This window comes from Sminthopsis crassicaudata, chromosome 2, assembly GCF_048593235.1.
Source record: "Sminthopsis crassicaudata isolate SCR6 chromosome 2, ASM4859323v1, whole genome shotgun sequence".
In the NCBI taxonomy this organism is placed as follows: Eukaryota; Metazoa; Chordata; class Mammalia; order Dasyuromorphia; family Dasyuridae; genus Sminthopsis; species Sminthopsis crassicaudata.
This window is the reverse complement of record NC_133618.1, coordinates 493,452,616-493,467,676: the sequence shown is the minus strand read 5'-3', so window position 1 is coordinate 493,467,676 and position 15,061 is coordinate 493,452,616. Positions and strand designations below refer to the sequence as shown.

At 33.1% G+C, this 15,061-nt stretch overlaps 1 protein-coding gene across 5 annotated transcripts in view; it reads right to left on the bottom strand.

Annotated features, from left to right (window-relative positions):
- The window catches only part of NUP93 (nucleoporin 93), a 122,177-nt gene that overhangs the window by 34,438 nt on the left and 72,678 nt on the right, over positions 1 to 15,061 (bottom strand). For all 5 annotated transcript variants that reach the window (XM_074293473.1, XM_074293472.1, XM_074293477.1 and 2 more), the window contains 2 exons: positions 9,566 to 9,628; positions 1,624 to 1,752 (listed from right to left, as the gene is read on the bottom strand). In XM_074293473.1, coding sequence (XP_074149574.1) covers positions 1,624 to 1,752; positions 9,566 to 9,628 — 192 coding nt within the window. The remainder of the gene's footprint in view (positions 1 to 1,623; positions 1,753 to 9,565; positions 9,629 to 15,061) is intronic.

Here is a 15,061-nt window from a genome sequence, read left to right as displayed (position 1 = left end):
TGACTGAATGGCCTCTTGCTCTTTAATTATACAACAGCTTGGCAGAGAGGGATATTACAAATTCTATCACATCTCTTTCTCCTCCTCCCTCACTTTTTATATACATAATCCTCTTCTATTAAGTATTCAAATTTTGACATTTTCTTTTAGTGACCAGATCTTCCCCAAGTAAGAACAATTTCTATTTTTGATTGAAAAATGCTCTTAACTCAGTTATCCTTTTCCAAAGAATAATGTGACTAGAAGAATATTTCAATATCAAATTAGACTTGTTTTCTTTTTACTCTCTGTGCCTAATGATATTTTAAATATAAAGAGGACAACAGCACCTATCTCCAAGGGATCTGAACTGAAGACTTTTTTGTTGTTGTTGTTTTATTTTTCCCCCCCTGAGGCTGGGGTTAAGTGACTTGCCCAAGGTCACACAACTAGGAAGTGTTAAGTGTCTAAGACCACATTTGAACTCAGGTCCTCCTGAATTCAAGGCTGGTGCTCTATCCACTGCGCCACCTAGCTGCCCCGCACTGAAGACTTTTAAATAAAATGTTGTATAAGCCTTCTTTACAGCAATATTTTCTGTAAAGAAAAGTTATTCAATATTTTGCCTATATGCCACATTCCCCTTCCTATAATCCAGAAGGATTTCATTACATTAGTAGGATGTCCATGTCTGCAGAAAGTGTTATTATCTTGACTAATCTGGAATGAGTATCACTTGCACAATGTGCTAGGATGACAGCAATGTTATCCACCCTCCTGGGAGGTCACAATACAGTGTATCACCAACATCAATAAACTACAATCCAATGGGATCCCTTAGGTTGTTAAAGAATAGTCTGCAAAGTAGACTAGTCTATTTTTAAGAGATGAACTACCAGAAAAGAACATCTTATTAACAACTTTTAATTATTTCCAAATCCCACTACAGACTACAGCCTATTAACACCATTTTAAAAAATGAAGTTCATGGTGCAGTAAATTGCTCTAGTTATCTGCCTAGCTTCATGAAGAAGTAAAACTGAAAAATTGGGCTGGTATAGGGTTTAATACATTTTTTCCTCCTTAGAGGTTCTGGTTGGTATATCATTTAACAAGGAAACATGGTCTATAGATTATATATGGACCATTTCCTGATGTCTTTTAATTTGGGAACTATTTCAAATATAAGTAGAAAGTTTTAAACAGGAAGAGATTTGTTGATACTAGGCGTCTTTATTTGCTACACAAAATTATTCTGCAAGCTACATACCATGAAATGACCTGCCATTTAGACATCCCTGACCTAGACTGTAGTGATCTGTATTACAAAATGGAAGTCAGCATTTCTGAGTCACACTGATTATATAGTCTTTAATATGTATTTGCTCCTGAAAAGATACAGAGATAATAACATTGGTTACCCATAATAAATCTATTTAGAATAGTTAAAAAAGAACTTTTAAAGGCCTAACTTCGAAGATATTCTAAAATTATTATTCAAAACTCCTGAGATGCATTCATAAATATATGTATATACACAAATCAATATCTAAATGACCTTGAGCTAAATATTTCTTTGATTTTAGTTCTAACATTGTTGATATATGATGCTATTAATATACATTTCTTGTGGACTAGACTTACTTCATTCTCTTGTGTAAAGTCAAGAGGATCTTCTCCTGAAGCAAGCAATGTATGGAGAATCCGTTGTTTAACCTGTTCCCATTCCACCAACATTGACTCTCTATGATATTCTTCAGCCATGCTGAAGGTCTATAAAAAACAAAATACTAATGAATCTAATGTGCAAAGAACAAAGGAAACAAAAACAAAAACAGGCTACTGTTTTTCCAGAAATAAAAGGAATAACCATCTGTTAAAAACCTTAAAAGAATAAGCTTTCAAATATGATTATAATAGAAGAATTTAAAGGGAAAAAATTCAAATGAAATGACATAATTAGCAAGGAAGGCACTACAAAAGAGTTGTATGATATGAAAACCATTAATAGAAACACTGGGCTAGAAACCACAAATAGTTCCATTGTTGTCACTAAATGAACACTTACTGTAAAAATGTATGCCTTGCTTCATAACTACATTTCACCCCTTCTCTGATGGGAGAGCATGCTTCACCCAACCTTAATATTTCCCTGTTTCCTCAACTGTGACATGTGGAGACACTCTTTTTCTTTCTTTCCATTTTTCCCTCCCTTCCACCCCTTTGTATTCATTCTATTTATTATGTTTATCCTAAGCAGCTGATTTTTAAGTGCAAAATTTCTACTCAGATTAATGGCTCTCACAACCTGTTGGAAACATATTTTGCTCTTAATTAGAAATAAAGAGTGAACTCTTTGGGACTTCAATTGCTAACATTATACCCATTCTCTCTCTCTCAAAAAAAGTAGTTTTCAAACTCTTGAGGAAAATAATATCTTCACTATAATCCCTCATTTATCTTCTACTTTCATAGTTAGCAATTATACTCAGGCATAAATTTTACATTTTTTCCTATTGTAATTAAGCAGTTTTTCAAGAGTCTCTATATTTTGAAATCATCCTGTATTGTGAATATCAGAAGAAGGAACTACAAGTGTTTTGTATGGAAAGAAGAAGACTTGGAAAAAGGACTGATTCAGAAGTCTTCAAAAGTTACTTCAAAATCTGTGAAAGTTGCCATATTAAAAAAATTAGACTCATTCTGTTGATGCTGCTGTTGTTGTCATTTTTTTCATTTGTATGTAATTCTCCAGGATTCCATTTGGAGTTTTCTTGGCAAAGTTACTAAAGTGGTTTGATATTTCTTTTTCCAGCTAATTTTATAGATGAGGAAATTCAGGTAAATAGGGCAAAATGACTTGCCCAGGTCATACACAATTTGATAGTCTGGCCTCAGATTTTCCTGACTCTAGGCTTAGCACTCTATCCATTATGCTATTTAGCTGCCCAGTTTGGATCAAAAAGGAAGAACTAAAACCAGTGGGTGGAAGGTATAGAGAGATAGTTATTGACTTGATATAAAACAAAAACAAAGCAAACAAAATAAAAAATACAAGGAAAAAATGTTCTGAAAATTGAAATTATAGAGCTGTTCAAAAATATAATGGGTTATCCCCACAGGTAATAGGCTCCATTATACTTAATGTCTTCATTTATTTCATTGCATTTGTTGAGGATATTGTAGTAGAACTTACATTTTGTGCGAGAGATCCATGGTCTCTTCCAATTCTAATATTTTGTGATTTGGTGATTCTCTCTCTCTCTCTCTCTCTTTTTTTTTATTTTAATTTTTTTTAATTATTTATAATTTTTTTCACAGTATATATGCATGAGTATTTTTTTTTATAATATTATCCCTTGTATTCATTTTTCCAAATTATCCCCTCCCTCCCTCTACTCCCTCCCCTTGATGACAGGCAATCCCATACATTTTACATATGTTACAATATAACCTAGATACAATATATGTGTGTAAATACCATTTTCTTGTTGCACATTAAGTATTAGATTTGGAAGGTATAAGTAACCTGGGTAGATAGACAGTAATGCTAACAATTTACATTCACTTCCCAGTGTTCCTTCTCTGGGTGTAGTTGATTCTGTCCATCATTGATCAACTGGAAGTGAGTTGGATCTTCTTTATGTTGAAGATATCCACTTCCATCAGAATACATCTTCATACAGTATTGTTGTTGAAGTGTACAGCGATCTTCTGGTTCTGCTCATTTCACTTAGCATCAGTTCATGCAAGTCTCTCCAAGCCTTTCTGTATTTCTCCTGCTGGTCATTTCTTACAGAGCAATAATATTCCATAACCTTCATATACCATAATTTACCCAACCATTCTCCAATTGATGGACATCCATTCATCTTCCAGTTTCTACCACTAAGAAAAGAGCTGCCACAAACATTTTGGCACATACAGGTCCCTTTTCCCTCCTCAGTATTTCTTTGGGATATAAGCCCAATAGCAGCAATGCTGGATCAAAGGGTATGCACAGTTTGATAACTTTTTGGGCATAGTTCCAAATTACTCTCCAGAATGGCTGGATTCTTTCACAACTCCACCAACAATGCATTAGTGTCCCCAGCTGATTGGTTTTAGAGAGAGATGATCAGGTTCAAATCTCTGCCATCGGTCCCTGTGTCTCCTTGATCAAGTCTTTTCACCTCTTTGCCTAATTCCTCAGCTGTAAAATGAAAACATTGGGCTAGATGACCTCTCAAGCCCTTTTCAACTACCTATGGTCACTAACTGAAAAAACCTATGGTCCTAAAAATTCCAGGTGGTAAAACCTAAACTTAAAAAATTTATTGAGTGTTCTTCAAAGGCATTTTCATAGGAAGAATTGAACCCATTATAAAAAATAAAGATTATTCTGTTCTACTCAGATTCACTACTGTATGTCTGGCAAACCCTACTACCTCTGTTTGTTGGTGTCAGTGCAAACTCTCCTGCCAAAAAGCCAAGGCACACAGAATTAAAAGATAAACACTAAGAAGAAATTAAAGCACTTAATAGAGAAACATACTGTACCAGGAACATTCAACCTATTATTTTCTAATTGGCAGACCAGGTTTCCTATCAGCTTAAATACACTTTTCAAAAAGCTATTCATTTAGAATCAGATTGGCATCTAATTAGGCAGCACCAAGGGAATGATTGTTAGTAATGCCTGCTTTAATTTTTGGCAACATAGATCATTTATACTGATAATTTATTTATACATGAGCTTTTGTGAGGCTATTAGGCATACTGATTACCCTACCATTATTTTGTAGTTTAGTTTTGGTTCAATATTTGTCAAAATGTGAAAAAGAGAAAGACAACAAAAAATAAAGAGGAAGAAGCTTGGGGGATGTTATAAGCTTGATTTTGATCTACTTATGTAAAAAATAGTGAATATGACTTCAAATCAGTCTGCTATAGACAGAACAAACTGCAAATCACAAACTGAAAAGTCAGGCTCTTATTTAGTTGTACACTAAGAGAAAGGTCAAAGAGTCACCTGGATGATGTTATAATACTGAACATTCTCCTATGATGATCTTTTCCCAAATGAGTACAGCTAGTGAGAAAGGACATTAGTTTGCAAGGAGAAACTGTTCTGAAGCATGAGCAACTGCTCTGGATGCAGTCTCTAAGTCTATACATTGCCTACTTAGTTCACAGAAGATCCCTCTCAATTCAGAAGCCAAGTCCAGAGCACTCTTGACTCTGAACCTCTCTTTGTGCAGATCTTCAGTAAAGTGGAAAGTTGTTGGGTGAGCTCTAATAGAAAGGAGTTCAAAGACAGTTAAGTTTCAAAACTTGACATTAGTATTTGCAAAAAAATAGCTAATGATATTGCACTTTTGGTTTTTAATGGATATCCAGCTCATTAAAAGAAAGGGTAGGAACTCATTCTGTTTCTTTCTACTAGTCAACAAGACTAACCCTCAATTGGCCACTTAACAAGCAGTTATGAAGTTTGTAAGGCACTGTATTAAGCACTGGAGGATAAAAAAAAAGGGGTCTTCAAAAAGTTCATATTCTAATGGGAAAAACAATATGTAAAAAAATATGTACACATAAGATATATCCAGTGAAAATGGGAAACAATTTCAAAAGAAGGGCAGTAGCAGCAGGGTAAGGAAGAGGGAGGACAAGGAAAAGTCTTCTTTAAAAAGGTGAGGTTTGAGCTAAATCTTAAAAGAAATCAAGAAATCTCAGAAGAGATGAAGGAAGTACTACTTTTAAAATATTCTATTTGCTAAGCACTTTACAGATACAATCACCTTTGATTTTTACAATAATCCTGGAAGGTAGGTGCTACCAACTTTTCTACAGTTGAGGAAACTGAAGTAGACAGAGGTTAGATGACTTGTCTAGGGTCATTACAACTAAATGTTTGAGGCAGAATTTGAACTTAGGTCTTTATGATTCCAGGCCTAGTATCCATGAGGCTACCTAACTAGAAGGTAGAGGTGAAGAGGGAGAACACTTTGGGAATGAGGAACAACTAATGGAAAGGTACAGAGGAAAGAGCTGGCGTACATTATATTAGCAACAGCCAGTGTCACTACTTTGTAAAAGACATAGAAAGGATTAAAACAAAAAAGACTGGCAAGGTTTGGAAGGGACCAGGTTATGAAGGGGCTTTAAAAGCCAAAAACGATAGGATTTTATGTTTGATCCTAGAGTGAATAGGGAGCCTTTGTTGTCTAGGCAAGGGGTGGGGAGAGAAACCCATGATCAGACCTAAGTGTGAAGAAGATTAATTGACAGCAGAGGAAAGACTCAAATGGGCCGTGTTTTGAGGCAGGCATAATGTATACCTCCCCCCCCCTCCCACCTCCCAACCACAAAATAGATTATTTTTTAACAGTCCAGGAGTGAGGGAATGAGGGCCTACACCAGAGGCAAAATGAAAGAAGAGAAGGGACTTGTATCAGAGGTACTAGGAGGGGAGAAATGACAAGATTTGAAAGCAGTTCAGATGTGGGTGTGGATAAGAAGCAGAGAGAACATTTAGATTGTAAATCTAGGTGACTGGGAAGATAGAGGTGTCCTCAACCTGTTTTGATTTCCCCAAAATGAAAACAGGGGAGAGAGAAGAGTTTAGGGAATTGGGGTGGGGTGGAAGATAGTGACTTTTATCTTAGGCAAGCTTAAGTTGAGATATATACAGATATGTACTTTGAGATATCTAACAATTTGGATATAAAAGGCTAGAGGTTAGGACTAGATTAAGTATATCTGAGGATTATTAGCATAGAGATCATGAGGTTACAGTATAGAAGGAAAGGAGAGGAAGGCCCAGGAGAGAGTTTTAGGAGTGAAAAAAGACAATTAAGAAATTATTAAGGGCACCCATTTAAAAAGTAGATTTTTGGTTAATAAAAAAAAAATTAGCAAAGATGTCCCAATTTAGGCAATTTCTTTTGTACCCAAACTGTGAATCCTGATGAAGTAAAAAACACACATTGATAATAAAGGGAATTTGTTATTCCAAAGAGAAATCTATCAAGAAGAAAATGGGAATGCTCCAGATCATATAAGGGACAGAGGCTACAGAAAACTGATCCCAATAAACTCCAAATACCAAGATCCTTTTGCTTTCCCTAAAACAACTAAAATTCCCTAAAATTTTAAACAGGTCATTGCATTTTCCAGATCCTTATACATGACTAAGAACGACAGTTTGCTAGCTCAGAATCCTACAACTTAGACATAATATTATCATAGTTCCACTAAGGAATTTTTATGAAAATGTCAAGAAACTTAATTTAAGAAACTTTCAACTTCCAATAAAATAATTTTTCTTCTCCTTTGTTTCCCTGTCCAGGTTTTTCCCAACCCTCTAATTCTAATTACATCAAAGATAATAATAGCGCATCTAATTCAGGAAATAACCAAGGAAGATCACTCACATATATGTCTTAATCTAACATATATTACACAATCTTCACATCCTTATTAAGTGTAAAGAAGAATATCACGAGAGGAGATAATGAGATAGCTAGAACTTCACTGATATTACCATTAACAGGGTAGGATATGGGAGAAATGTAAGCATGAAGTGAAGCAGGAGGGTTAGACTAGCAGGAACAAGTTGAAAAGAAGCTCAAGAGAGAAAGACCATTGGAAGGTTGTCATAGGAATACAAATTAAAAGGAAGGAGGGAAGTAACATAGAGTGGGGAAATAAGGCACCATAGATTTAAAAAACAAATAAAGGGAATTATAAGAAATTTTAAGGCAAATACATAGGCTAAACTAAAGTTAAGGAAAGTAGGATGCTTTCAAGTTATATTAAAAAAAATAATTTTATGTTACATAAAGTATAAAAAGAGGTTCAGCATATTGGATAACTAAGTAAAGAACAGGTGATAGATATTTGGGCTCCCATTTTTCTCAGGAAAGAGGGTAACCTGTTTTGATTTAATGCCAATTTATTATCGTGCTGTTGCTGACTTTTGGAAACTCTGCATATGTTCTGGTAACGTTGTTCTGTTTTTGCTGGGATTCATCAAATGGAAAAGATATAGCACATTTGTAGTTCTGTAATTTGTGTGTCTGTTTTCTTGGCTTTCAAACATGATATTGGCAAGTTACTCTAGCATGAAACCTCCCCGCTATCTACTTACTGAAGTGCCAGATATATATTCACCTTTCGTTTGGACAGAATTTTTGCTTTTTAGCATTTTAATATCTGCTATACAAGTCAAAAGTTCTCCCTCCAGGCCAACTTATAATACTGGAATGTGTCTCACACAAACACATATGTACATGTTATCCATAATGTTTTGGTTGGCTGCACATTTAGTCTCAGTATGGCATAATGTTTGGAGACTGCCAAATGCAGAAAAACATTCACAGGGTAAATGAATTAATAAGGCTTGGTGGCATTTAACAATCATGATTTAATTCCATCAAATTTTGGTGAAATCTGACTGAGAGCATGAATTATTTTTCCTATTTTGGAGACCTGAATCAAGTTAGAATCAACATTCTAGTAAAAACAAACTATTAAGTTTTAAAGAACTTAGTGATCATTAATTTTGTTAATATTTTTAGAACACTTCTTAGGCCCATAGAGAGCCACTTTAAATCAATATTAACTGCTTAAATACAAAGTATATTTTCAACCACATAAAAATTATCTTAGTAAAGAATTTTCAAATCTAGTACATTTACATTTAGGAAAAAAGGAAGGCAGGCAAAATAAGAAAGAAATTATTGGAAATCTCAAAATATCATTTTACTTGTAAACATAATATTCAGAAATGATATGTGAAATTCCTTCATTCATCTCACTTTGATCCCTAACAGATAAAAATAACATGTATACTGGAAATAATTAGAGGAAACTCACTGTGATAAACATTCTCCCTCATTTTCATGGAGAATTTTAATAATCATAACTGTCTATTTTGAATTATTACTGAATTCACTATAAGTCTATTTTTGAAATACTTGAAGGTGTTATTAACTTAAAAAGTGGTGGTAAAAAAAAGAATGTTTGATAGGAACTATCTCTTTAAATTAAGAGTTCTTAACTTGAGATCCATTGACTTGTTTCAATAATATTTTGATAACTATATTTCACTATAATTGTCTTCCTTTGAAATTCTATGCATATAATTTGAGGCATTTCAAAATATTATTTTGCAAAAGAGGTCCATGATACCAAAAAGATAAAGAGTCCCTTAAATAGTATTGGATCTTTTCAGGATCTAGTACTTCAACAGGTATGTAATTATTCCCTTAACTATAAAAATATAGCCAGTAGCAAATATATAATTAAAAGATACTTTGTTTTTTCCACTTAGCAAATAATTTAACAGGAATTTCAACTTCAGTCATTATCTAAACTTAAATGATAACTAGAAAGGTTTATACAAACCATGGTGGAATCAACATGTTTCCTTATATATACACACAGAACTTTTGTGGTTAGATTAAATTCCATTAGTAGAAAATAACTGGGTTAAAGAGCATTGACTCTTCACAACTAAAGTGACAGTATATTTCTTTAGTGACAGTATATGGCTGAGTCTCTCAAAACAGCTTTCCATTTGAAATTCTGTTTTCTTACTCACCCGTTTTCTGGACTCCTCAATGGCAGACAGCAATGCATTGTCCTTTTCATTCTTCAGAAAGCCCTAAAAAAGGATAAACTGCACATGTTGAAATGAGTCTGATAAAAAAACTACACCTCACTACAAAAACAATGCCTCCGTTTTTCACTTTTCACATTCACCCATCTTATCCTTTAAAAAGTACTCAAACCTCAAAATGTTTTGAAACCTTTCAGTTGTTTTTTTTTTTTAATATTCCAACAAATAAGAAATTTTAAAGAAATTTTTGTTATTGGTAGAGTTAAAAAGCATCTATAAAGCTTATTAGATAGAGCTAATTCATTAGCCTTGTTAATAACACAGAAGGGATAAAAAGCTTCTTTAATTGTATAGGTTTCCTGTATAGCATATATTTTGATAATATTTTCACCAAAATTGTTGTTGACCTATTTAATAGAAATACCAGCAAAGAGTCATTTCCATTCTGATTGTCCTAACAACAGAACTGCTCCTTTCCAAAAAAAGGCTATGCAGTTGCTATTGGGTTATTGGAAACAGGATAAAGAAAATTAACTATTAATAGAAGAGAGATCCTTAACTTTATTGTATTACAGACTCCTTTAACAGCCTGCTGAAGTTTATGAACCTTTCTTAGAATGTTTTAAAATGCATAAAGTAAAATACATAAGATTACAAAAGAAGTCAGAGGTTAATAAAAATAAGATACACACACACACACACACACACTTCTTCCCTTCCAAGTTCATGAACTCTTGAAATCCCTAGGTTAAGAACTCCTGGTACAGAATGACTATGGGTTAAAACCTGATAGAGGAAAATTCAGTTAAGCCTTTAAATGAAAATGACATATCCTGAAATATAGAAAACATATGTATTTGTTACAGAAATCACGGATACATTAAGAAACATATCACGGAAACATTAAGAACAATACATATGAAAATACATATAATTACAATAAAACATAAGTTTCCTGATACTTAGAAAAAACAAAGAACTTTTGCTATCAAATGTTATACACAAGAAAAACAGCCTTAGGCTGAACTGTTAAATCAAAAGCTATCTTAAAAAAAAAAAAAAAAAAAAAAGGTTCTTGTACTTTCTGAGAATTAAGTCCTTTTATGTATTTTTAATGAAATATTTTTATAGATCCTTTGTTATTATAGTTTCTAGGCAAAAATCTTTTTAAAAAAATTCTAAAACTCTTCTTTAACTTTCCCCTAGGAAATCATATATATAAAAAGGCTCATCAGCTGAGTCTTGGCAAACATTCATACCAACCACCACACCTATCAAGTTCTCCACTAAAACACCATATGATATGATTTGACACTGGATGGAATTCAATGCAAGGAGAGATTCAAGGATTTCAGGATAAGGTGGTTTCACCTACAAAGCAGTCTCTCACTATGAACCCTGAAGATAAAAAAAGCTTTCGTGAATTTATCAAAGGAGAAGTGGAATGGCAGGAAGGAAAAGAAAGGTTCAGAATTCAGTACCTGATCCAATGCTTTTTATACAATCAATTAATTGATCAATCAATCAGTAAGTGTTTATTAGATTGATCATGTATATCATATACTGTGCTAGTAGCTAGAGATACAGGGATTAAAAAAAAGACTCTATTCTTATCCTCTAAGACTTTACATTCTACTTTGGGTAGAAGTAGTAGTAATGGTATATTATATGTTCACAGATAAATAAGATAAACATAAATTAATGGGGAAGGGGAAATTAACATCTGGAGAATAAAGAATATGTGAGTTTTGGTGTTCTTGGATTTTATAGCAGTGGCCTACATGAACAAAATTACCTCCAAAATTCAAAAGAATATGTGAGTTTTGGTGTTCTTGGATTTTTTTTAATAGCAGTGGCCTACATGAACAAAATTACCTCCAAAATTCTAAACAACAAATAAAATTATGACTTCTGTATATACTTAATTTAAATGGCAGGAGTCTGGTACTATATGAGCTAGAACTGCAACAATGGGAAAAAAAACCCTAATATTGTTCATTTATACTCTTCAAAAATCAATGATTATATTCAACTAAGTTTTTATTAAAGCATGAATTAGATACCATCTTTGTTATTCTGATGAGACAGGTCTTCAACTACCAAAACCAAGAAGACTAGTACCACAAAGGCTAGCTCATTAGCAAAAGTAATGAACTATTATCATTAATTGCTATTTATGAACAAAATGTAGTCAGGTTCTGGCAGCCTGGGGCACACTTTCCTGGCTTCTGCCACAAGAAACTAATGATCTAAATAAACCATTCAGATAGTGGCCCGTAAATGGATGATGAACTTCTGCCAATTACTAGCATTGTTAATCTAAATTCAATGTAGAAAAAACTTCAAACAAAACAGAGACACAAAGTTTGAAAACAAAGTTTTGAAGTTCTCATTTAAAAGTAGCATAAGAATCTTAAACAGTTTTCAAATTTCTTTAAACAGAAAAACTACATTTTCAGAAATAATTACTACTAATGTTTCCAACTTGGGCAGAGTATTTCTCTCCTCTTTAAAATAGCTTTTAGTAAATAATTTTTAAAAATACAGAAGACAGCAAAATAAAATTTAAAAAGGGATACATATGAAAAAGATAGCTGCATTACTAGCATATAAATAAAATGCAACAAAATTTCATAGTTTCATATATATTTTTTTTCTTTTTCTATTCTTTATTTTAAAATGTTTGTTGATGTTCGTTAAATTCATCAAAAAAGAGCTTTAAAAAGTGTTTAGTTCAAAAAGATATAAAAATCACCCAAATGAGACATTTATATATGAGAAACAAATATTAGAACTCATCTGCAATGGGAATAAGTTCTATTTACCATTTCAATACTCATTTTTTCCCTAGAGTCTAAAGCGGGGGAAATGCACATATTGAGTATTGCTTTCCTTCCCCTTTCCCTCCCCTTCCTCTTTCCTCCCCTCCTTTTCTCTCCTTTCCCTTCCTCACTCCTTCCCTCCCCTCTTCTCTCCTCTCTTTTTCTTTCCTTTCCTTTCCTTTCCCTTCTTCTATCTTGGGTTCTGGACTAACAGATCACAAGTCACATTTTGTGCATATATTTTTAATGCTAGCAGCCTATTCTTTCAGAAGTATTTTTTGCATGCATATATAGAACCATAACAGTTGGGAGTTTAAGGTGAGACACTGTGTGCCACCTAGAGGCAAGTGCTTCTTTTTAAAACAGAACACCTATAAAAAATAATTTCTGTGTACTTCACAAAATTAACTTTGAGAAAAATCACTTGTACCACAGAGAAAATTTAAAAATCCATTTTAATTAAAAAGAAAAGAAAAGAAAAGAAAGTTGGACCAGAGTAAGTGGTTTATGCATATTTTCTGCCTAGACTTTAGTTTTTGCGTTTCCCATTCTTCCTTATAAGTTTCTTTCCTTCCCTTTCCTTTCCCAAGCCTTTCTACTCTTCTCTTATAATTAATCTTTCCTCATTTATTTTTTTCTCCAATCCAAACTCCACACAGCTGCCAGTCGTTTTCTTAGATCACATGTTTGTCTCTTCCTGTTCAGAAATTCTGAGCCTTATTCTCTAGAACATCCATTATGTACTGTGCAGTCTAGCCAATGGCCTTTTTTTTTCCGTACATCAACATTCCATTCTCCATTTCTATGCCTTTGTACTAGCTGGCCCCTTCTTATCTCTCCCTCTTAGAATTCCTAATTATTTCTTTCTCCCAAAATTGTATTTATCTAGCACTAAGATTTATAAAAAAATTTCTGCACAATACGTACTGAGGAAATAGCATATTATCTTTTCTAATTTATATATAAGGAAAACAGTTACTTGCTTTCAATTACATATTAAATTTCCCAGAGTCAAAATTAAATTTGGGGTTTGAATCCTAATGTTCTTTCTATTATGCCACACAATTTATCAGTACAAAGAAATGTAGGTGCCACAGTAACTCTATACATGTGACTTTATATGCACTGATGTGAGATCAACAAGGTAATATATGATTGCTGCAGAGTTCCTATTTTCAGCACTATACAGTGACTTGCGTTTCTTAAACTATCACTAGCTCATCTAAGGCCATATGTATGACGGTCCAGAGGCTAGGATAAGAACAGTTCCATAAAATATTTTTCTTCTATATCATTTAATTCTTCCTTCTCAGTAGTCATTAATTAGTTTTCACCCTAAACACTTCTAATTCCAAACCTTCTATCTTTGTCATCATTATTCTAATGTCAACCCTCTGGAACCCAAAGAACACCTCTAGAGTAAGCTTAATATTTAGTCCAGGCAGGACAAAAAGCAAGAAAGAACCTACAATGACTAGCTTCTATACTCTCTTTCCTTTACCATGAAATAAGTGGTTTTGGGGGGCTGACTAATGGCAATCAAGCCATTTGCAATATCTGCTAAGCACCCACAATAATATAGACTTTACAAGTACTGAGAAAAATATATGCAAGTCATCATGAAGAGTTAATATACTGAAAAATAAATATTGAGCAAAACAATTAGAATAGGAAAAAAATTATTCAACTTTAGTAATGGCTAGGAAAGACTTCCTTTGGATAATAAAAGGAAGACAAAAATGGTTCAACTGAAAAGAAGTGAGTTAAGAACTTTAGAGTCAATCTAATAGTGTTTCAAAAAGCTCTAAATACTTACTAGAATTTAGTAGCTTAGAGAAAGACAAAAGCAGAATGGTTGATTTCTATAAAGATAGTAGAGTGAAACTCATGATTTGATTACAGGTCATCCTACAAAATTGGTCACTGGGGAAAATATCAACTTTCCTTATCTATTGTCACTTCCAGGCATGAGGGCATAAGGTTTGAATAGATAGCTTCTTCTAAAACCTTTACTTTGATGGAATTTGAAAAGGAAAAATTCTTTTCAAGGAGAAATTAAAGAGAATGAAGTAAAATACTTCAGATAAGCACAACAGAAATTTGGTCAGGAACGTGAAAGGCTATTGGATTTGTCAGAGATCATGGATCCAATTTTCATTAGCTCTCTTTTTTTGTATTTTTCCTGGAAATCCTCCAGAAACTTTTCAAGTACAAAGAGATTCTTATTATTGATAAAACGGAAAGATACTAGAAGAACCTAAAAACCACGACTATTTAAAGTTTCTGGAACTTCCCCTTCTGACTTCAAAAACTTCAAGTTCATCAAAGTTTAATGCTTTAAAAATAAAAAAAGATTATGCCAAATATATTGTTGAAATGTATTACTATTGCCTTCCTGCTGGTAGTTACTTTCAATATACAGTGATCAGAAATCCTTTGTTCAAGTGAAACCTATGTTATTAATCATCAGACTAGTCCTGTAAAATGTAGTACCTATATTTTAAAATGTTTTATTGCTTATCTCTGCCCCAATTTCCATTAAAAAAAAGTCTTTTAAAATTCTATTAATTTGCCCCCAATTAAACTTAAAAAATATCTTTTTAAAAATCTCCACATTTATCAAGTGTTATACTAGTTAAGTTGACATGTGCCAAAT